Consider the following 23,732-nt stretch of genomic DNA (forward strand, 5'->3'; position numbering starts at 1 on the left):
TGGAGACTGCCTCTATGGGCGTAAAATTTTACAGACAGCTATGCCGTCTGGTTCTCCCTCCTCTAATTAGCTTGCTTTGGGAAATCCCATTAGTAAGTGCGCAGCGTCCCCCAGATGGATGAAAGAGAAATAGGGATTTTTGTTTACTTACCGTAAAATCTCTTTCTCTGATTCCATCTGGGGGACGCTGCGATCCCTCCCGTCTTTTTATCTAGTTTATTGGTTATGGTCTGTTCTGCCTCTTTCGGCTTTGCTAAACGTTAACTGAGGTAATTCCTGAACAGGATGTAGATGGGAGGGGTTAGAGGGGGGAGGAGTTGATTTCTATAGGTTCTGTGCCAAAATCCCTTCCCACACACTCTAACCCATTAGTAAGTGCGCAGCGTCCCCCAGATGGAATCAGAGAAAGAGATTTTACGGTAAGTAAACAAAAATCCCTATTTCAAACAATATGATGTGTATCATGTATAAAATACTATAATCAGAATATTTATTGTTTTGTCTTTCTGTCTATCTATCTATCTATCTATCTATCTATCTATCTATCTATCTATCTATGAATGCTTGGAAAATTAATTTTTTAAATGTACTAGGTGACATTTAAAAATGGCCCTGTTATTACCCAATTTGACCTTGGTATTGAATCATCTGACAGTGCACCTCATAGTGAATGTAATGCTACCCATACACTTGTGCGATTGCTTTCGACGCGAGATCGGGTCCGATTTCCTTGAAGCTCACCTTGAGACAAATCTCATCGAAAGTGCATTTTTAGTGCATTCGATGCGCATACAATCCTGAGATTTATCTCATGCCCCTTACGAACGGAAATCGTAGAGGAAAAGAAAAGAAGAAGAAAAAAACGAATCGTAAAAGAAGAAATACAATCTTTGATTCAAATGTATTATCCTACGAGTCGCGGGCAGTGGTGAGATTTCGGAAATGTATACTCTGGATTTAAAGCAACAATGTTTTTAAAAGGCAATACAACCTGGTTTTGCCTTTAAACAAAATGCCACTTTAAATCTCGAGGAAGCATTGCAGAAATCTCACCACTGGCCAGAACTGACGTCTGTGCCTGTATTACAGTTTACATGGCATTATTATCATACAGCCTCATTTATTATTTTCTTTTTATTTCTGATTTCCAGACCTTTATGTGTAATGGGTGGTTTCTAGATAAGAGGTCCCATACCTGTACATTATACCGTACTTGCAAGTCGAAGTACTGTGGCTTCTTCAAGAGATATGGCAACAGTGGCATCTGCTGGTAATAGGGTGGTACTACAATTATTTGTAAAAAATATTTTCCAAAAATAAAATTTGTATAAAAACTAAAATAAAAATCATTGATTCAATATATCCATAAAACTTCGGCTCCAATATAAATATAAAATCCAGTCTATCAATAAGCATATCTAATTAAAAACATGTGCGTAAAATGCTACAGTAGCACTACATTGATCAGCGTAGCAGGGACAGGGCAGGGGGACATGTCTGGAGTGCAGTTATTAGGACTGCAGGCAGGATCTCCTTATTTCTGCCTAGCACTCTTATTAAGATCAGCACCAATGTGTCTGCCCTTCTTCCAATACCCACAAAATACCCCAAGTCAATTAATTCCACTTCCGGTTCCCGCATTACTTAATTTTAAATGGGAATCAGAATTTGTAGTCTGCACTGACCCCTCTCAGCAGCTGCCACACGGCTCAAAGGATTGACATCACATATCTCCTTCACTGTAAGAAATCCAGGGGAGATTTATCAAAGTTTGGAGAGAGATAAAATGGGGTCTATTCATGCAGCAGTGAAAAGCCCCATTCATAAAAGGGGTTATGGTAGAGTAATCTCAGATTTCCCCAGCGGTGCTCCTGGCTAGTGTACACAGGGTCGGACTGGCCCACAGGGGTACCAGGGAAACCACCAGTAGGCCGCACTGCCTGAGTGGCCACTCCTTCCTCCAGTGTCGGACTGGGGCATGTAGGGCCCACCGGAGGAATGCAGTGGTAGGGGCCCATGTTAGGGGTGTGGCCAGTCTGCAGAGGGGGTGTGGCCTGCCACCGCATTGGTTTGAATAACCATTAGAGAGTGCGATGTCTGGGCTCCTTCATAAATATATACAGTAAATTCAGCTGCTGCATGCATGATAATGTACCAGATTAATAACAGATTAATAACAGCAATGCACTGTAGAGAATACACTATAGTCCAGTATAAGGTAACATATGTATAATGTATAATTCAAGTGCACAGTCTGGAACCTGATCCTTAGAGCAGAAGGTGGGCCCCCAGGCAGTAGGGCCCACCGGTGGTTTCCCCTGTACCCCTGTGTGCCAGTCCAAGCCTGCCTTCCTCTAGGGATCAGGTTCCAGACTGTGCACTTGTATTATACATGGTAGATGTGTTGCGTTACACTGCACTAAACTATTGTGTATTTCACGCCTCTGTGGAAGCTGGCCACACCCCCTTTGTAGACTAGCCACACCCCTAAGTATGGGCCCTTATCACTGCGTCCCCCCGGTGGGCCCTTCATGCCCCAGTCCGACACTGAGTGTACATATCGCTTCCCTATATAGTAGTACAGGGAGTGCGATCCATAGAAGCACATAAGGCTCAGTTTTCCATTGTGCGATATATAGTGGTGATTACTGGTAGCTGTTTCGGTATCTATGTGAATAGACTCCACACTACTAACCAATCAGCTACTGTCATGTTACAGGCTGTGTTTGAAAAATTACAGTTGGGATCTCATTTGTTAGTACTTTATCTCTCTCCAAACTTTGTTAAATGTCCATCAGTTCCTCAAAGATCAAACTGGAACCTGGTGATTCATTTGCTGAAGAGGATAGATGACTAGAAACCTTGCTGCAATCCAGTGAATTCCAACATAAGCAACAGCATGTAGAACATACTTGCCTACTCTCCCGGAAGCTGCGGGAGGCTCCCGTTTTTTTGGGTTACTCCCCGCACCCCCGGAAGAGTAGTCAGGTCTCCCGCATCCTGCTTGCACCCTAGTGATGCGGGCAGGATGAAGAGATAAACTCTGTCCGGGGAGTGGGTTAAAATGATGCAAATCGCATCATTTTAGCCCCGCCCCCTTTCTGCGGACCTGCAAATCGTGGTGTTCCCTGATATGGGGCGGGGCTTAATGATGTCATAGCCCGCCCCCTGAAGTCTCGTGCAGTGTCTCCTCTCCGGGAGGAGATATTTAAAGTCGGCAAGTATGGTGTAGAACAGGCCTGGCCAACCTGTGGCTCTCCAGCTGTTGTAAAACTACCAGTCCCATCATGCCTTACCCCAGTTTTGCTATTAGGGAATGCTAAAACTGTGGCAGGGCATGCTGGGATGTGTAGTTTCACAACATCTGGAGAACCACAGGTTGGCCAGGCCTGGTGTAGAACGTAATACTGTAGTTCACGCCTAGTTCCCCCCTTACACTAATTATTGACTGTGGCTGCAGTATTTACTGACAATTCAGTCTTCCATTTTGGCTTGACTTCTGCGCTAAAATTGACCAGGGTCAATGCAGAGCACATATATATAGAACTAAACAAAACATCAAAACAGTACAATCATACAAAAGAACATTTATATATACCTTAAAAATGCAACAGTATCGAATTGGTCCAAGCAACTCAAGGCCACAAAAACCACATGCTGCCTTCTGCAGCCCACCGTATTCCACAGGTACAATGCCTGAGGAGCTAAGCAGTCTTACTGACAGCTTCACTATTTCCTGACACAGCAGAAACTTGTTTGACTAAGTGAAGCAGTGGTGTCATAGGATTAATACTTTTAATACGAGACAGTTGCAGCTCTGCTTGTTGGAGATTTTGATTGGCTAAAACCACCAAGGACTTCATTTTAAGGAAATCCTGTGATCTTATTAGCTCAAACCTCCCGTGTCTTCATTGAATGACAAAACATGGCTTCCTCACCATTTGCTGCCCAAACTTGCAGAGTGTTCTTGCCACAGCTAGAAATGAGGGAGAGAAAATTGGTTTGAGGGGGCATATGGGGAGGAACTTGTTGTGGTGGGCAAAAGATTACGTATAATAGACATTGGACTAATGGGCACTAGGACTGGCATAAGTCTTATAAGAATGATTGAATCTTGGATCAAGATATTAGAACTGGTCCAGTCCTGTGTTTTCTTACCTCAGGAAAAGCAGATGTGTCACTGTTGTACGCTATTAAACCCAGGCCAGCACAGCTACCTAAGCGTCAGTCACCTGTGAATAAACTCTCGCATCTTGCTTTGTTTTCAGGCATAATTGACAGCACAATTGGTGAGCAACGCCAAGTTGTAGCAGTGACAGGAGACGGCACCAACGACGGCCCAGCTCTTAAAAAAGCAGATGTTGGATTTGCAATGGTAATGACATTTCTGTAATGGATGTACTGTAGTGTGTGTGGAAAGGGTGCAATGTACAAAGCAGGCCTTTATCTTTAAATAATAATAATAAGGTGTCACTACTCACTAATACTAATTGCAGGTCCTTACCACCATTTCTGTAATGCTGGCTTATCCGGCATATGTAAAATAAGGGCTGAGATGTTTCTGCAGGACATACAAGATAACATAAGTGCTATTACCCTCTAACTCAGGCCTGGCTAACCTGTGTCTCTCCAGATGTTGTGAAACTTCACATCCCAGAATGCCTTGCCACAGTTTTAGCACTCCCGAATAGCAAAACTGTGGCAAAGCATGATGGGACTTGTAGTTTTACAACAGCTGGAGAGCCACAGGTTGGCCAGGTCTGCTCTAACTATTGGAGAAGAAGTGATGCCATTTGTTCTAAGTACCCTGATAGGCTGCATTCTGGGAAATATTAGTTCTATCACTGCCACTATCCTCTACTGTATAAGATCTTTAATGTGCAGAGCAAACTCTTATGCTGCGTACACACTGGCCGATATTTTAATGAGGAACATGCAGTAGACATCTCAGTAGAGGAGACACCTCCTGCATGCAGCATCGATCCCAGCACTGCGACCAACATCACAGGCTGGGATCCAACATCGCGACCATCGATGGTCCACACAGTCGGCCAGCTAAACCTCAGCTTAGACAGCTGACCAATGGAAAGGGGGTCTGCCAAGCCAGGAAGAGTGCATGGTGACACACAGACCCTTGGCTCTCCCCTCTTAGGAAACAGGGCGGCACGCCCCAGTTTCAAGGAATGCAGGCCCTCCCCTGTCCTCCCCCTCAACCCCAGTGGCAGAAAGAAACTATGGGCAACTTTCATAGGCTCTGGGCAGGCACAAAGCATGCGCAGAACGAACCTTGCACAGACACAGATTACCGATAATCGGGAATAATATGCGAGTATCCCCCCTCCTGCAACAAACTCTGATTCAGGGCCTTAATTCACAGTGGAAACATCCTGCTGCTTTGTTGTGCATCTGTTTTATAATTATATGCATCTGAAGAACTGGTCCATCCTTGCACAACAAATCTTAATGATCTCCCTTTGGCTATATGGGACGTTGGTGGTAGGTTTGCGCAGTAATCTGTGCCTGATGCTGGGATACAGAGAATCATCTGGCCACAATACCTGCGTGCTCCAAATAACAGCACAATTACTTGATGATGTTCTGATTCGGATGGATGTCAGATGCCACAAGTCTGGCTAGAAGATGGCTCCTGCAGACCTGGGCGTACAGTCATGTGTCACCGGGCGCCCTTAGCTGAAACCCACCTATTTGGTGATCAGACACGGTTGCGGAATCCTGCCCAGTTTGTATACTACACGCTTTGCCAATTGGACACGAATTCCGTCACATTGGGGCCAGGCAGAGCAGACGCGCCCTAGCATTAATGGACATTGTGGCGCAGTTTCCATGCTTGGATTTGACCCTCTTCTTTCTGCTTATGATCATGAGATGATCTGATGTCGGCTGAGGCTGCGGCTATATTTAGCTAACAAGACAGAGGGAACACAGAACAATGGTGCAGTAGATAGATATAAACAGATTAAGTGAATAGTGGTATAATAGGTAGTCATTAAGTGCTAAGTGGAAGGTACTGACAGCTGTACAGGACACTACTATGGGTGCTGTCTGATTACTCGCACGGTCTTGTCTTCCATTGTCTAAACTGATAAAGCAGTTACATGTGGATCGGCGTTCGGGAAACACCGCATGGCTGGCAATTCAGTGATATACATTTACTTATTACACCGGGTATAGTATAGAAGATCTACAGTAACTGCATAGACAGTCATTAGGTTGACCCCATATGGCTGGCATGCATTATGTCGATAGGGTCAAAAGGTCGAAAGTGGGTAAGGCCGACAGGCAGGGCAGCAACTAGGGGGGGACTGTGGGGACTGGTGTCCCGGGCCTTACAGAGAGGGGGTCCACCCCATGCTCCTAGCACCAATACCTGGAGAGCTGCACCAGGCTGTGAAACAGCAGTGGGCTGATGCTCAATGTTGACTTCTTAAAACAACTGCGCAACAGCTCTCTGTGAACAGTTCCTGCAGGTCCGCAACACTCCACCTATATGTAACATCACAATGTATGACATCACATAGGGGTGGAGTGGTGCGGCAGAATCTTTTTTGGAGGGGGGGCGGTGGAGGGGCCCGGTTTCCTTTGTCAGTCCCGGGCCCCACAATTTCTGATGACAGCCCTGCCGACAGGTATAAAAGGTCGACATGTCAATGGTCAATACAGGAAAAGGTCAACACGAGTTGTTTATGTTTTTTGGGGTGTCGTTTTTGTATGTTCCATCATCTGTGACCACATTCAGGGTAAACGTGTACCGTGGCGGGCCCGCTTCCATCGCCATGCTGCCTCGCTCCGCCACCACTGCACTCGCCACAGGTTACTATTCCCAGTTATAATCCATGTGGATAACAAATCAAGCAAAAGTGGAAAAACATGCGAATAACCCCCAAAAAACTTGTGTCAACCATGTGCGCGTCGACCGCTGTCATGTCGGCCATTTCAACCTGCCGAGCTTTTTGTACCTGTCAATCTTGCCCACTGTCTACCTTTTAGTTGTTGACCTTTGGACCAGGCTGACTGAATGCATGTCGGCCATATGTTATCGACCTATTGACTGTTGGCCTAGACACTGTCGACCTATGACATCATCATGCAACGTTCTATAGATGTAGTTAGACAGGATGCACCTTGCAGAAAATAAAGTAAGCATTTGATTTTGCTTGGCTGAGCTTGCAACGCTGATTTACCAAATAACAGAAGCTTTTATCCGGGTTCTCGGTCAGTCTATGGGTCTAATTCAGGCCTGATCGCTGCTGTGCGTTTTCGGTGACGCTGTCTCAGCCCTGCGATTGCCTCTGCCTGATTGACAGGCAGAGGCGGTCGCTGTTTAGGGGGCGTGGTCCAGGTATCGCAGGAGTGCCCAGACCCGAGCAGCGACAAGTAGCTCCCTGTCAGCACGCAAGAGCTGCGCTGGTGGGGAGCTACTCTTCCAGTACAAAAGCATCGCCCCCTTTTGTACTTGTCCGATGGGGCATGGACTGACATGCGGGCCGGACTAGCCCTGTGCTGGGCGTCTCCCCGCATGTCAGGGAAGCTGATCATAGATGTCCTACATTTAGCACATCTACAATCAGGTCTGAATTCAGCCCTCCAATCAGTGATCAGTTTGTACCAAAAGCAGGTTGTCACCTGCCTGCAAACTGATGTATACATAAAGTTGTGTTTTGAATAGCAGCCAAATGATCACGTGAAGTGGCGGGAGGTACAGTGTGTGCTGTAAGGGAGTCATTCCGACCAGATCGTAGCTGTGCTACGATCACTGACACACAGAGCCATCTTAACAGCAGTGTAGGCCCCTGGGCACAGCAATGCCCTGGGGCCCCTTCCCACCAATCAGCGGAAGGGGTGGGGGGTGCGATCAGCGGCAGCTTTGATGTTCCGCGTGGTGGTAGGCGGGTTCTATCTTTCGCTCAGCATGTAGGACCTGGAGAAATAATTTCTGTTAATTACTCCTTTACTGCACAAATGAGATGGGAAGGAGAACACTAAACTGTAGAAGGAGACATTGTGCTGAATGAAGGGGTCCTGGTACATGACTTCCAAGGTGGTAGGGGGTGTTTAATTCATTTACCGGGGGTCAGGGCAGCTTGCTTTACTGCAGATATCTCCAGTTCCTGGAAATAGATTTCTTAACTTTAATGGGATAAAACAAAATCTAGAGAGTCCCACCTTTCAAGAGGTTCTGGGGACTTGGGGATCAGACTTCAGGAGCCAATGAATTCACCAATGAAAATCTAAAACTGCACATTAGGCGTGTGGAGCTGGAGCAGGGACCAGCTGCTGGAAGGCTGATATCTCTGGTTCTGGGCATAGTAGAGACAAGCTGCCAGTGTCCACCAAAAGGGGAGAGTTCCAACGTTTGGATTATACCCTCAGAAAAACTCTACGTCAGACAGAACCAGAGATATCTGGCTGGGAAGAACAATTAACAGGCTTGGATGGGGACCACTGCTTTGAAGTCAGATATCTCCTGTTCCCCAGGGCTGATTTTCAAAAATCTGGTACCCCTGGAAAGAGGGGACCCTCCGCTATCAACTTAGGGCCCTTTTAATCCTGGGGCCCTTGGGCAAGAGCCCATTGAGCCCATACAAAAAGACAGCCCTGCTGACACAGACATGCAGGGGGATGCCCAGCACAGGGCTAGTCCGCCCCGCATGTCTGGCTCAGCCCCACCGCACAAGTACAAAAGCATCGCCGCTGCTTTTGTACTTGTAGAGTAATTCCCAGCCAGCGCAGCTCCTGCAGCTGGCCAGGAGTTACTTGTCGCTGCCAGGGTCGCAGCGGCTGCGTGTGAGGTCACGCAGCCGCTGCGGCCCCCCCCCCCCCCCGCGTTGGCCATACCGCGCCCCCAAAATGGCAGCCAAATGTCGCTGTGCCGCCCCCTCCTGCACAGCGACCGCCTCTGCCTGTCAATCAGGCAGAGGCGATCGCTAGGCAACGACGGCCATCGCCCGTCTGGCATGCGCCAGCGCACTCCGGCACCGGCGCATGCGCAGTTTTGACCCGATCTCACCGCTGCGAAAAACTGCAGCATGCAATCGGGTCGGAAAGACCCCCTAAGTTTCAACTAAGTTGTGTTATTAAAGTTGGTCGCAGGACCAGATCTGCTCTTGCGCAGAGCCACAGCCATTGGTCAACCGCGAAAATAGTCTAACTCGTGTCCACCTCTGGATCAAGATCAAAGGTCCCATTTAATAACGAGTGACATGCTTGCTATCACTCGTTATTGATGTTTAATGGTGCTCCAACCAATCAGCTCCTAAGTGTCATTTTTCAAACACAGCCTGTAACGTGGCAGTTAGGAGCTGATTGGTTGAGCACCATTTAAGATTAGTAACAACGAGTGCTGCACGTAAAATAACTGTGGCTCAGGCCACATCGCAATTGTAGAGTTACCCACTTGCAGAACTCCAGGGAAGCTGCCTCGTTGTACATTGAGCTTCCACATTAGAAATAATGGCTTATGGGTGTTTTTTTGTTTTCCCTAGGGATTGGCAGGTACAGATGTCGCCAAGGAAGCCTCGGATATCATCTTAACGGATGACAATTTCTCCAGCATAGTCAAGGCTGTCATGTGGGGCCGCAATGTGTACGACAGCATTTCCAAATTCCTACAATTTCAACTGACGGTCAATGTGGTAGCGGTCATCGTGGCGTTTACTGGGGCCTGCATCACTCAGGTCAGTGTGTTCTGCTGCAGAATAATAGCGATCAGTGAATCCGGCTGATTCCGCCGAAGTCGTCACACTGTAGTAACGCCCACAAGCCGACTTGATGTAAGGGAACATTATGCTGCCTCTTCTCAGAAGAACGATTGACATTAGCTAGAGGCCGCATATAACATTACAAAAAAAATTGGTCAGTCTTCTATTCCAATAGAGATGGGGCGGATGGAGCTAAAGCTAAAAAGAGGCCTATTATCGTGTCAGTGTAGGGGTGTACACGCCCACAAGGCACTGGCCACACCCACACAGCACTGGCCACACCCACAAACACTGTTCACACACAGAAAATATAGATTTGGGTGCAGTGGTTCCCAACACTGGTGGCATCGGGGTCGATGACACCCAGTGCGGCCAAGAGACACCCCCGCCCTCCAGTGATGTGCTGTGAGCTCAGTGGCTGGAGATGCACTGGCAGCTAACCAACACCCTCCCGTACTTCACTAAAACCAGCACCAGGCAGTACCAGCCAGGGGGGGGGTAATGCCATAGCAGGGGAGACACTCAGTGTGGGGTCCCCCTGCCATAACATTAATCAGCCCCCCCAAGCCAGTCAGCCCAGGGCTGGAATTCCTTGGAAAGTGGGGACCCCAGAAAATATAAATGGGGTGCCCCCTCCCGAGCAACAACCAGCACTGGGCTGATAGCCCAGTGCTATGCCCCGCACCCCTGGTGGCGGTGAGTGCGGGTGTCAGTGTATGATAATATTGTTCTTTACAGGCGGCCTACAGGTTCCAGCAGGCCTGCCCCAGCATGCCGGCACTTGGAGAACCACAGGTGCCAGCATGCCCGGACATAAAGGGCCCGCTGGCACCTGTAGTCCGCCTGTAAAGAAAATATAAAAATAAACCACCACACGTTTAAAAAAATGTTTTATTAGTCAGGGTCTTCACCTGGAGGCCTTTAAGCTCTTTTGCATGGCCGCCCCCTTCCCAGGGCTTCCGGCGTCTTCACCTGGTGGGCGGCGGCTGTTAAGCTCTTTTGCATAGCCCATCCAGGACTTCCACGGCGTCTTCTCACCTGCACCTGTGCCGCGTCCCGCCGCCACCGCAGCCCCCACCTATGCCGCGCCCACACAGTGATGGCAGCGGGATCCAGTGACGGATCCGCTGGCCAATCACTCTGGCCTCACTGACAGGGGCGTGCTTTCATGGGTTGAAAGCACGTCCCTGTATCAAGGCAGCACTTTAGTAGGTGCCGCTTTGCCCTTGATTTTCAATGGGTTTTTACAGCCCGTAGCATGGCCCTACCAACGCCCGCCCGCCCCCCGATCCTGCCTCTGTCCCATTGACAACGGGAGGCATTACTATTGGTGCCTCCCAAACTCATTTTAAGTGTAGAAATGATTAGATTAATATATAGGGGAGATATTTATGACCAGGGCAATCGAGAGCCGGGCTGGGCCCAGGTACTTTTCAAGGGGCGTGGCCTAATCACAGGAGGTGTGGTCATGTACTTTTAGAAAAAAATACTGAAAAAAATTGTATTTTAAGCACCTCCATGGCCATACTGCAGCCCGGTACACAGCAGAGTGTGCTGGGCTGAGGAGAAGAGCTGCAGCTGCCAGGCCTACTGGGCCGGAGGGGCCATCAGACCTGGGCCCGGGTAATTTGTACCCTCTCCCCCCCCTCTCTCGACACCACTGTTTATGACACAGAATATGTGTCATAAATATCTTCTTTGTATTATTTTAATCATTAATGACAGGGGAGGCACTGCTCCCACCAGTAGCGGATCTTGCCACGGGCAAGCAGGACTTTTGCCCGGGGCGCCGCCTTCCGGAGGCAAGATCCGCATGGCAAGATCCGCTACAGTTTGGCAGTGACCCCCCGCTGTGAAGGGAACTAGACGCTACCCGTCTAGTTTCCCTTCATGGAGAGGACCTTTGCTGTGCGGTGCGCGATGACATCATCGCGCACCGCACAGCATTGTGGGACTGGCACAGACGCTAGGGGTCATAATTGACCTCTAGTGTCTATCTATGCTGTGCTATGGGAGAGACGTCATGACGTCTCTCCCATAGATCTGAGGAGAGGAGCGGCGCCAGGGGAGGTCTGCAGCGGTCGGGAATCAGGAGCAGGGATAGTAAGTATTCATTTCTCTAATGTCCTAGTGGATGCTGGGGATTCCGTAAGGACCATGGGGATAGACGGGCTCCGCAGGAGACATGGGCACTTTAAGAAAGAATTTAGGTTCTGGTGTGCACTGGCTCCTCCCTCTATGTCCCTCCTCCAGACCTCAGTTTGAATCTGTGCCCAGACGACCGGGGTGCTTTTCAGTGAGCTCTCCTGAGCATGCTGAGAGAAAGTATTTTGTTAGTTTTTTTATTTTCAGGGAGATCTGCTGGCAACAGACTCCCTGCATCGTGGGACAGAGGGGAGAGAAGCAGCCCTACTCTCTGAAGCTAGGTCCTGCTTCTTAGGCTACTGGACACCATTAGCTCCAGAGGGATCGGTACGCAGGATCTCACCCTCGCCGTCCGGTCCCAGAGCCGCGCCACCGTCCCCCTCGCAGAGCCGGAAGACAGAAGCCGGGTGAGTATGAGAAGCAAAGAAGACTTCAGGCGGAAGAAGACTTTGTGTTCTTCACAGGAGGTAACGCACAGCGCTGCAGCTGTGCGCCATTGCTCCACACACACCTACACATACTCCGGTCACTGTTAGGGTGCAGGGCGCAGGGGGGGGCGCCCTGGGCAGCATTTGGGACCTCATATGGCAAAATAAGCATATATACAGCTGGGCACTGTATATATGTAAGAGCCCCCGCCAGAAATTACATTTTAAGCGGGACAGAAGCCCGCCGCCGAGGGGGCGGGGCTTCTTCCTCAGCACTCACCAGCGCCATTTTTTCTCCACAGCACCGCTGAGAGGAAGCTCCCCAGGCTCTCCCCTGCTGATACACGATAGAAGAGGGTGGAAAGAGAGGGGGGGCACATATTTAGGCGCAAAAAAAAAAAAACTATATTACAGCAGCTACTGGGTTAACATTAAGTTACTGTGTTATTCCTGGGATTTATAGCGCTGGGGTGTGTGCTGGCATACTCTCTCTCTGTCTCTCCAAAGGGCCTGGTGGGGGAACTGTCTCCAGAAAGGACATTCCCTGTGTGTGTGGTGTGTCGGTACGCTTGTGTCGACATGTCTGAGGAGGAAGGCTATGTGGGAGAGGAGCAGGAGCTAATGAATGTGGTGTCCCCGCCGACGGCGCCGACACCTGATTGGATGGATATGTGGAAGGTTTTGAATGATAATGTTAATTCCTTGCATACAAGATTTGGCAAGGCTGAGACATTGGGACAGTCAGGGTCTCATCCCGTGCCTGACCCTATGTTGCAGGGACCGTCAGGGTCCCAAAAGCGTCCACTATCCCAGATTGTTGACACAGATACCGACACGGATTCTGACTCCAGTGTCGACTACGATGATGCAAAGTTACAGCCAAAATTGGCTAAGTCTCTTCGATATATGATTATAGCAATAAAAGACGTTTTGCATATCACGGAGGAAACCCCTGTCCCGGACAAGAGGGTGCATATGTATAAGGGAAAGAAGCCTGAGGTAACCTTTCCCCCCTCACACGAACTGAATGAGTTATGTGAAAAGGCTTGGGAATCTCCAGATAAAAAACTGCAGATTTCCAAAAGGATTCTTATGGCGTATCCTTTCCCGCCAACGGACAGGTTACGATGGGAATCCTCCCCTAGGGTGGACAAAGCTTTAACACGCTTATCCAAGAAGGTAGCCCTGCCATCACAGGACACGGCTACCCTCAAAGATGCTGCTGATCGCAAGCAGGAGGTTACCCTGAAGTCCATTTATACACATTCGGGTACCTTACTAAGACCGGCAATCGCGTCGGCCTGGGTATGTAGTGCTGTAGCAGCATGGACGTATACCTTATCTGAGGAGATTGATACCCTAGACAAGGATACTGTATTATTGACCCTGGGGCATATTAAAGACGCTGTCCTATATATGAGAGATGCTCAAAGAGACATTAGTCTTTTGGGTTCTAGAATAAACGCTATGTCGATTTCGGCCAGAAGGGTCCTGTGGACTCGGCAATGGACAGGTGATGCAGACTCAAAAAGGCATATGGAGGTTTTACCTTACAGGGGTGAGGAATTGTTCGGGGAGGGTCTCTCGGACCTGGTCTCCACGGCTACAGCTGGAAAGTCAAGTTTTTTGCCTTATATTCCCTCACAGCCTTATCAAATGCAGTCCTTTCGATCACATAGAAACAAGAAAGTCCGAGGTGCGTCCTTTCTTGCCAGAGGTAGAGGTAGAGGAAAGAAGCTGCACAACACAGCTAGTTCCCAAGAACAGAAGTCCTCCCCGGCCTCTACGAAATCCACCGCATGACGCTGGGGCTCCAATGGCGGAGCTGGGCCCGGTGGGGGCACGTCTTCGAAGTTTCAGCCACATGTGGGTTCACTCCCAGGTGGATCCCTGGGCAATAGAAATTGTGTCTCAGGGATACAAGCTGGAATTCGAAGAGATGCCCCCTCACCGATATTTCAAATCGGCTCTACCAGCTTCCCCCCAAGAGAGGGAAATAGTGTTAAAAGAAATTCAAAAATTATATCTTCAACAGGTGGTGGTCAAGGTTCCCCTCCTTCAACAGGGACGGGGTTATTATTCGACCATGTTTGTAATCCTGAAACCGGACGGTTCGGTCAGACCCATATTGAATTTAAAATCCCTGAACCTATACCTCAAAAGGTTCAAGTTCAAGATGGAATCGCTAAGAGCGGTCATTGCAAGCCTGGAAGGGGGGGATTTTATGGTGTCTCTGGACATAAAGGATGCATACCTTCATGTCCCCATTTATCCACCTCATCAGGCGTACCTGAGATTTGCGGTACAGGATTGTCATTACCAATTTCAGACGTTGCCGTTTGGTCTCTCCATGGCACCGAGAATATTCACCAAGGTAATGGCGGAAATGATGGTGCTCCTGCGGAAGCAAGGTGTCACAATTATCCCGTACTTGGACGATCTCCTCATAAAAGCGAGATCAAGAGAACAGTTGCTGAACAGCGTATCACTTTCACTGGAAGTGTTACGGCAACACGGCTGGATTCTCAATATTCCAAAGTCGCAGTTGGTTCCTACGACTCGTCTGTCTTTCTTGGGCATGATTCTGGACACAGACCAGAAAAGGGTTTATCTCCCGATAGAAAAAGCCCAGGAACTCATGACCCTGGTCAAGAACCTATTGAAACCAAAACAGGTGTCGGTGCATCACTGCACTCGAGTCCTGGGAAAGATGGTGGCGTCATACGAAGCCATTCCCTTCGTAAGGTTCCATGCGAGGACTTTCCAATGGGACTTACTGGACAACATCCTGGAACTAAGGGCCATATACAACGCCCTGTGTCAAGCGGAGACCTTGCTTCGCGACCAACCGGTTCTGATCCAGTCAGACAACGTCACCGCAGTGGCTCACGTAAACCGCCAAGGCGGCACAAGGAGCAGAGTGGCGATGGCGGAAGCCACCAGAATTCTTCGCTGGGCGGAGAATCATGTAAGCGCACTGTCAGCAATGTTCATTCCGGGAGTGGACAACTGGGAAGCAGACTTCCTCCGCAGACACGACCTCCACCCGGGAGAGTGGGTACTTCATCACGAAGTCTTCGCACAGATTACAAGTCGGTGGGAACTGCCACAGGTGGACATGATGGCATCCCGCCTCAACAAAAAGCTACAGAGGTATTGCGCCAGGTCAAGAGACCCGCAGGCAGTAGCTGTAGACGCCCTGGTGACACCGTGGGTGTTCCAGTCGGTCTATGTATTTCCTCCTCTTCCTCTCATACCCAAGGTGCTGAGGATAATAAGAAAAAGAGGAGTGAGAACAATCCTCATTGTTCTGGATTGGCCACGTAGGACTTGGTATCCAGATCTGCAAGAAATGCTCACAGAAGAACCGTGGCCTCTTCCTCTAAGACAGGACCTGTTGCAACAGGGGCCCTGTCTGTTCCAAGACTTACCGCAGCTGCGTTTGACGGCATGGCGGTTGAACGCCGGATCCTAGCAGAGAAAGGCATTCCGGATGAGGTCATTCCTACGCTGATAAAGGCTAGGAAGGACGTGACAGCTAAACATTATCACCGTATATGGCGAAAATATGTTTCTTGGTGTGAGGCCAGGAACGCTCCTACGGAAGAATTCCAGCTGGGCCGTTTTCTTCACTTCCTACAGTCCGGAGTGAATTTGGGCCTAAAATTAGGCTCCATTAAGGTCCAGATTTCGGCCCTATCCATTTTCTTTCAAAAGGAGTTGGCTTCTTTACCAGAAGTCCAGACATTTGTAAAAGGAGTACTACATATTCAGCCTCCTTTTGTGCCTCCGGTGGCACCCTGGGATCTTAACGTGGTGTTAAGTTTCCTAAAGTCACACTGGTGTGAACCACTTAAAACGGTGGAGTTAAAATAACTCACATGGAAGGTGGTCATGTTGTTAGCCTTGGCTTCGGCTAGGCGTGTGTCAGAATCAGCGGCTTTGTCACATAAAAGCCCCTATCTGGTTTTCCATATGGATAGAGCGGAATTGCGGACCCGTCCACAATTTCTGCCAAAAGTGGTGTCATCTTTTCATATGAATCAACCTATTGTGGTGCCTGTGGCTACACGTGACTTGGAGGATTCCGAGTTACTTGATGTGGTCAGGGCTTTGAAAATGTATGTGGCCAGAACGGCTAGGGTCAGGAAAACAGAGTCACTGTTTGTCCTGTATGCATCCAACAAGATTGGTGCTCCTGCTTCAAAGCAAACTATTGCTCGCTGGATCTGTAACACGATTCAGCAGGCTCATTCTACGGCCGGATTGCCGTTACCTAAATCAGTTAAGGCCCATTCCACTAGGAAGGTGGGCTCTTCTTGGCAGCTGCCCGAGGGGTCTCGGCATTACAGCTATGCCGAGCGGCTACTTGGTCAGGTTCAAACACTTTTGCAAAGTTCTACAAGTTTGATACTCTGGCTGAGGAGGACCTCTTGTTTGCTCAATCAGTGCTGCAGAGTCATCCGTACTCTCCCGCCCGTTTGGGAGCTTTGGTATAATCCCCATGGTCCTTACGGAGTCCCCAGCATCCACTAAGACGTTAGAGAAAATAAGATTTTACTTACCGGTAAATCTATTTCTCGTAGCCCGCAGTGGATGCTGGGCGCCCGTCCCTAGTGCGGACTTCTTCTGCAATGCTTGTATATAGTTATTGCTTCAATAAGGGTTAAGTTTTGTTGCATCGGAGTAGATAAAGACCACCTTTCTGTCAAAGTGACAGTTGCCCCACCCCTTTCTCCTCCTTTCTCATGGGGCACGCCCCCTTTAATATTAAATTATAGTGTTTGATATCGCTTTTATATAAAATTTTATATAAAAGTGATATCAAACACTATAATTTAATATTAAATGTCACGTAACACCAGTCGCAGAATGTCACGCAACGCAGCGCATCAAATCAAGCGGATGAAAGATGCATATTACACAGTGTTAAAACCAGGTAGTTTTAGCGGCATTGATAAATATTATGGGTCGGTTAAAAATAAATTTAAAAGATCCGACGTAAGAAAGTGGTTACAAGAACAAGACGCATACACGTTGCACAAGCCAGCAAGAAAAAACTATAAAAGGAACATGATTTGTGTATCGGGTATAAACCAACAGTGGCAATGCGATTTGGTTTCGCTGATAGATCTGTCAAAATACAACGATGGTGTTAAATACATATTAACAATCATCGATATATTCAGTAAGAGGGTGTGGGGTGAAAGTCTGACCGCTAAGAACGCCGCAACAGTCGCTAATGCTTTTGAAAAAATATTCCAGCGGGGTGCTGTGCCGATGAAGCTACAAACCGATAATGGTAAAGAGTTTCTAAATAGAAACCTAAAAAAGGTGTTAGAAAAATACGGTATAAATCATTTCACGACCAATAACGATGTGAAAGCGGCTGTTATAGAGCGCTTCAATAGGACTTTAAAAACACGCATGTGGCGCTATTTCACGGCAAAGAATACCTACAGATATATAGACGTTTTACAAGACTTCATACGCAGCTATAATAACTAGAGATGAGCGGGTTCGGTTTCTCTGAATCCGAACCCGCCAGAACTTCATGTTTTTTTTCACGGGTCCGAGCGACTCGGATCTTCCCGCCTTGCTCGGTTAACCCGAGCGCGCCCGAACGTCATCATGACGCTGTCGGATTCTCGCGAGGCTCGGATTCTATCGCGAGACTCGGATTCTATATAAGGAGCCGCGCGTCGCCGCCATTTTCACACGTGCATTGAGATTGATAGGGAGAGGACGTGGCTGGCGTCCTCTCCATTTAGATTATAAGAGACTGAGAGAGATTTACTGGAGCTGACTAGGAGGAGTACTGTTACTGTAGAAGTGTAGAGACTGAGTGGAGAGAGTTTACTAGTGAGGACAGTGCAGTTTACTTTATAATCCGTTCTCTGCCTGAAAAAAGCGATACACAGCACACAGTGACTCAGTCACATACCATATCTGTGTGCACTGCTCAGGCTCAGGCCGGTGTGCTGCATCATCTATTATCTATATATAATATTATATATATCTGTCTGACTGCTCAGCTCACACAGCTTATAATTGTGGGGGAGACTGGGGAGCACTACTGCAGTGCCAGTTATAGGTTATAGCAGGAGCCAGGAGTACATAATATATTATATAGTGAGTGACCACCAGACACACAGTGCAGTTTATTTAATATATCCGTTCTCTGCCTGAAAAAAGCGATACACACAGTGACTCAGTCAGTCACATACCATATCTGTGTGCACTGCTCAGGCTCAGGCCAGTGTGCTGCATCATCTATATATATTATATATCTGTCTGACTGCTCAGCTCACACAGCTTATAATTGTGGGGGAGACTGGGGAGCACTACTGCAGTGCCAGTTATAGGTTATAGCAGGAGCCAGGAGTACATAATATATTATATAGTGAGTGACCACCAGACACACAGTGCAGTTTATTTAATATATCCGTTCTCTGCCTGAAAAAAGCGATACACACAGTGACTCAGTCAGTCACATACCATATCTGTGTGCACTGCTCAGGCTCAGGCCAGTGTGCTGCATCATCTATATATATTATATTTCTGTCTGACTGCTCAGCTCACACAGCTTATAATTGTGGGGGAGACTGGGGAGCACTACTGCAGTGCCAGTTATAGGTTATAGCAGGAGCCAGGAGTACATATTATATTAAAATTAAACAGTGCACACTTTTGCTGCAGGAGTGCCACTGCCAGTGTGACTGACCAGTGACCTGACCACACTGACCACCAGTATAGTTAGTAGTATACTTATATTGTGATTGCCTGAAAAAGTTAAACACTCGTCGTGTGACTTCACTTGTGTGTTTTTTTTTATTCAATAAAAATAAAACTCATTCTGCTGACAGACAGTGTCCAGCAGGTCCGTCATTATATAATATATAATATATACCTGTCCGGCTGCAGTAGTGATATATATATATTTTTTATATCATTTATCATCCAGTCGCAGCAGACACAGTACGGTAGTTCACGGCTGTGGCTACCTCTGTGTCTCTGCACTCGGCAGGCAGTCCGTCCATAATTGTAATACCACCTAACCGTGGATTTTTTTCATTCTTCTTTATACATACATAGTTACATAGACATCTTCTCTTTATCAACCAGTCTATATTAGCTGCAGACACAGTACAGTACGGTAGTTCACGGCTGTGGCTACCTCTGTGTCTGCACTCGGCAGGCAGTCCGTCCATAATTGTATACCACCTAACCGTGGTTTTTTTTCATTCTTCTTTATACATACATAGTTACATAGACATCTTCTCTTTATCAACCAGTCTATATTAGCTGCAGACACAGTACAGTACGGTAGTTCACGGCTGTGGCTACCTCTGTGTCTGCACTCGGCAGGCAGTCCGTCCATAATTGTATACCACCTAACCGTGGATTTTTTTCAGTCTTCTTTATACATACATAGTTACATAGACATCTTCTCTTTATCAACCAGTCTATATTAGCTGCAGACACAGTACAGTACGGTAGTTCACGGCTGTGGCTACCTCTGTGTCTGCAGTCGGCAGGCAGTCCATAATTGTATACTAGTATCCATCTCCATTGTTTACCTGAGGTGCCTTTTAGTTGTGCCTATTAAAATATGGAGAACAAAAATGTTGAGGTTCCAAAATTAGGGAAAGATCAAGATCCACTTCCACCTCTTGCTGAAGCTGCTGCCACTAGTCATGGCCGAGACGATGAAATGCCAGCAACGTCGTCTGCCAAGGCCGATGCCCAATGTCATAGTACAGAGCATGTCAAATCCAAAACACCAAATATCAGAAAAAAAAGGACTCCAAAACCTAAAATAAAATTGTCGGAGGAGAAGCGTAAACTTGCCAATATGCCATTTACCACACGGAGTGGCAAGGAACGGCTGAGGCCCTGGCCTATGTTCATGGCTAGTGGTTCAGCTTCACATGAGGATGGAAGCACTCAGCCTCTCGCTAGAAAAATGAAAAGACTCAAGCTGGCAAAAGCAGCACAGCAAAGAACTGTGCATTCTTCGAAATCCCAAATCCACAAGGAGAGTCCAATTGTGTCGGTTGCGATGCCTGACCTTCCCAACACTGGACGTGAAGAGCATGCGCCTTCCACCATTTGCACGCCCCCTGCAAGTGCTGGAAGGAGCACCCGCAGTCCAGTTCCTGATAGTCAGATTGAAGATGTCAGTGTTGAAGTACACCAGGATGAGGAGGATATGGGTGTTGCTGGCGCTGGGGAGGAAATTGACCAGGAGGATTCTGATGGTGAGGTGGTTTGTTTAAGTCAGGCACCCGGGGAGACACCTGTTGTCCGTGGGAGGAATATGGCCGTTGACATGCCAGGTGAAAATACCTAAAAAATCAGCTCTTCGGTGTGGAGGTATTTCACCAGAAATGCGGACAACAGGTGTCAAGCCGTGTGTTCCCTTTGTCAAGCTGTAATAAGTAGGGGTAAGGACGTTAACCACCTCGGAACATCCTCCCTTATACGTCACCTGCAGCGCATTCATAATAAGTCAGTGACAAGTTCAAAAACTTTGGGTGACAGCGGAAGCAGTCCACTGACCAGTAAATCCCTTCCTCTTGTAACCAAGCTCACGCAAACCACCCCACCAACTCCCTCAGTGTCAATTTCCTCCTTCCCCAGGAATGCCAATAGTCCTGCAGGCCATGTCACTGGCAATTCTGACGAGTCCTCTCCTGCCTGGGATTCCTCCGATGCATCCTTGCGTGTAACGCCTACTGCTGCTGGCGCTGCTGTTGTTGCCGCTGGGAGTCGATGGTCATCCCAGAGGGGAAGTCGTAAGCCCACTTGTACTACTTCCAGTAAGCAATTGACTGTTCAACAGTCCTTTGCGAGGAAGATGAAATATCACAGCAGTCATCCTACTGCAAAGCGGATAACTGAGGCCTTGACAACTATGTTGGTGTTAGACGTGCGTCCGGTATCCGCCGTTAGTTCACAGGGAACTAGACAATTTATTGAGGCAGTGTGCCCCCGTTACCAAATACCATCTAGGTTCCACTTCTCTAGGCAGGCGATACCGAGAATGTACACGGACGTCAGAAAAAGACTCACCAGTGTCCTAAAAAATGCAGTTGTACCCAATGTCCACTTAACCACGGACATGTGGACAAGTGGAGCAGGGCAGGGTCAGGACTATATGACTGTGACAGCCCACTGGGTAGATGTATGGACTCCCGCCGCAAGAACAGCAGCGGCGGCACCAGTAGCAGCATCTCGCAAACGCCAACTCTTTCCTAGGCAGGCTACGCTTTGTATCACCGCTTTCCAGAATACGCACACAGCTGAAAAACTCTTACGGCAACTGAGGAAGATCATCGCGGAATGGCTTACCCCAATTGGACTCTCCTGTGGATTTGTGGCATCGGACAACGCCAGCAATATTGTGTGTGCATTAAATCTGGGCAAATTCCAGCACGTCCCATGTTTTGCACATACCTTGAATTTGGTGGTGCAGAATTTTTTAAAAAACGACAGGGGCGTGCAAGAGATGCTGTCGGTGGCCAGAAGAATTGCGGGACACTTTCGGCGTACAGGCACCACGTACAGAAGACTGGAGCACCACCAAAAACTACTGAACCTGCCCTGCCATCATCTGAAGCAAGAAGTGGTAACGAGGTGGAATTCAACCCTCTATATGCTTCAGAGGTTGGAGGAGCAGCAAAAGGCCATTCAAGCCTATACAATTGAGCAAGATATAGGAGGTGGAATGCACCTGTCTCAAGTGCAGTGGAGAATGATTTCAACGTTGTGCAAGGTTCTGATGCCCTTTGAACTTGCCACACGTGAAGTCAGTTCAGACACTGCCAGCCTGAGTCAGGTCATTCCCCTCATCAGGCTTTTGCAGAAGAAGCTGGAGGCATTGAAGAAGGAGCTAAAAGGGAGCGATTCCGCTAGGCATGTGGGACTTGTGGATGCAGCCCTTAATTCGCTTAACAAGGATTCACGGGTGGTCAATCTGTTGAAATCAGAGCACTACATTTTGGCCACCGTGCTCGATCCTAGATTTAAAGCCTACCTTGGATCTCTCTTTCCGGCAGACACAAGTCTGCTGGGGTTGAAAGACCTGCTGGTGACAAAATTGTCAAGTCAAGCGGAACGCGACCTGTCAACATCTCCTCCTTCACATTCTCCCGCAACTGGGGGTGCGAGGAAAAGGCTCAGAATTCCGAGCCCACCCGCTGGCGGTGATGCAGGGCAGTCTGGAGCGACTGCTGATGCTGACATCTGGTCCGGACTGAAGGACCTGACAACGATTACGGACATGTCGTCTACTGTCACTGCATATGATTCTCTCAACATTGATAGAATGGTGGAGGATTATATGAGTGACCGCATCCAAGTAGGCACGTCACACAGTCCGTACTTATACTGGCAGGAAAAAGAGGCAATTTGGAGGCCCTTGCACAAACTGGCTTTATTCTACCTAAGTTGCCCTCCCACAAGTGTGTACTCCGAAAGAGTGTTTAGTGCCGCCGCTCACCTTGTCAGCAATCGGCGTACGAGGTTACATCCAGAAAATGTGGAGAAGATGATGTTCATTAAAATGAATTATAATCAATTCCTCCGCGGAGACATTGACCAGCAGCAATTGCCTCCACAAAGTACACAGGGAGCTGAGATGGTGGATTCCAGTGGGGACGAATTGATAATCTGTGAGGAGGGGGATGTACACGGTGATATATCGGAGGGTGAAGATGAGGTGGACATCTTGCCTCTGTAGAGCCAGTTTGTGCAAGGAGAGATTAATTGCTTCTTTTTTGGGGGGGGTCCAAACCAACCCGTCATATCAGTCACAGTCGTGTGGCAGACCCTGTCACTGAAATGATGGGTTGGTTAAAGTGTGCATGTCCTGTTTTGTTTATACAACATAAGGGTGGGTGGGAGGGCCCAAGGACAATTCCATCTTGCACCTCTTTTTTCTTTTCTTTTTCTTTGCATCATGTGCTGATTGGGGAGGGTTTTTTGGAAGGGACATCCTGCGTGACACTGCAGTGCCACTCCTAGATGGGCCCGGTGTTTGTGTCGGCCACTAGGGTCGCTAATCTTACTCACACAGTCAGCTACCTCATTGCGCCTCTTTTTTTCTTTGCGTCATGTGCTGTTTGGGGAGGGTTTTTTGGAAGGGACATCCTGCGTGACACTGCAGTGCCACTCCTAGATGGGCCCGGTGTTTGTGTCGGCCACTAGGGTCGCTAATCTTACTCACACAGCTACCTCATTGCGCCTCTTTTTTTCTTTGCGTCATGTGCTGTTTGGGGAGGGTTTTTTGGAAGGGACATCCTGCGTGACACTGCAGTGCCACTCCTAGATGGGCCCGGTGTTTGTGTCGGCCACTAGGGTCGCTAATCTTACTCACACAGCTACCTCATTGCGCCTCTTTTTTTCTTTGCGTCATGTGCTGTTTGGGGAGGGTTTT

The 23,732-nt window shown here is 48.2% G+C and overlaps 1 protein-coding gene across 7 annotated transcripts in view; it reads left to right on the forward strand.

The window, feature by feature from the left end:
- The window catches only part of ATP2B3 (ATPase plasma membrane Ca2+ transporting 3), a 671,061-nt gene that overhangs the window by 572,077 nt on the left and 75,252 nt on the right, over positions 1-23,732 (forward strand). For all 7 annotated transcript variants that reach the window (XM_063936325.1, XM_063936321.1, XM_063936322.1 and 4 more), the window contains 2 exons: positions 4,269-4,375; positions 9,504-9,695. In XM_063936325.1, the coding sequence (XP_063792395.1) occupies positions 4,269-4,375; positions 9,504-9,695 (299 nt within the window). The remainder of the gene's footprint in view (positions 1-4,268; positions 4,376-9,503; positions 9,696-23,732) is intronic.

The sequence above is a fragment of the Pseudophryne corroboree genome, chromosome 8, assembly GCF_028390025.1.
Source record: "Pseudophryne corroboree isolate aPseCor3 chromosome 8, aPseCor3.hap2, whole genome shotgun sequence".
In the NCBI taxonomy this organism is placed as follows: Eukaryota; Metazoa; Chordata; class Amphibia; order Anura; family Myobatrachidae; genus Pseudophryne; species Pseudophryne corroboree.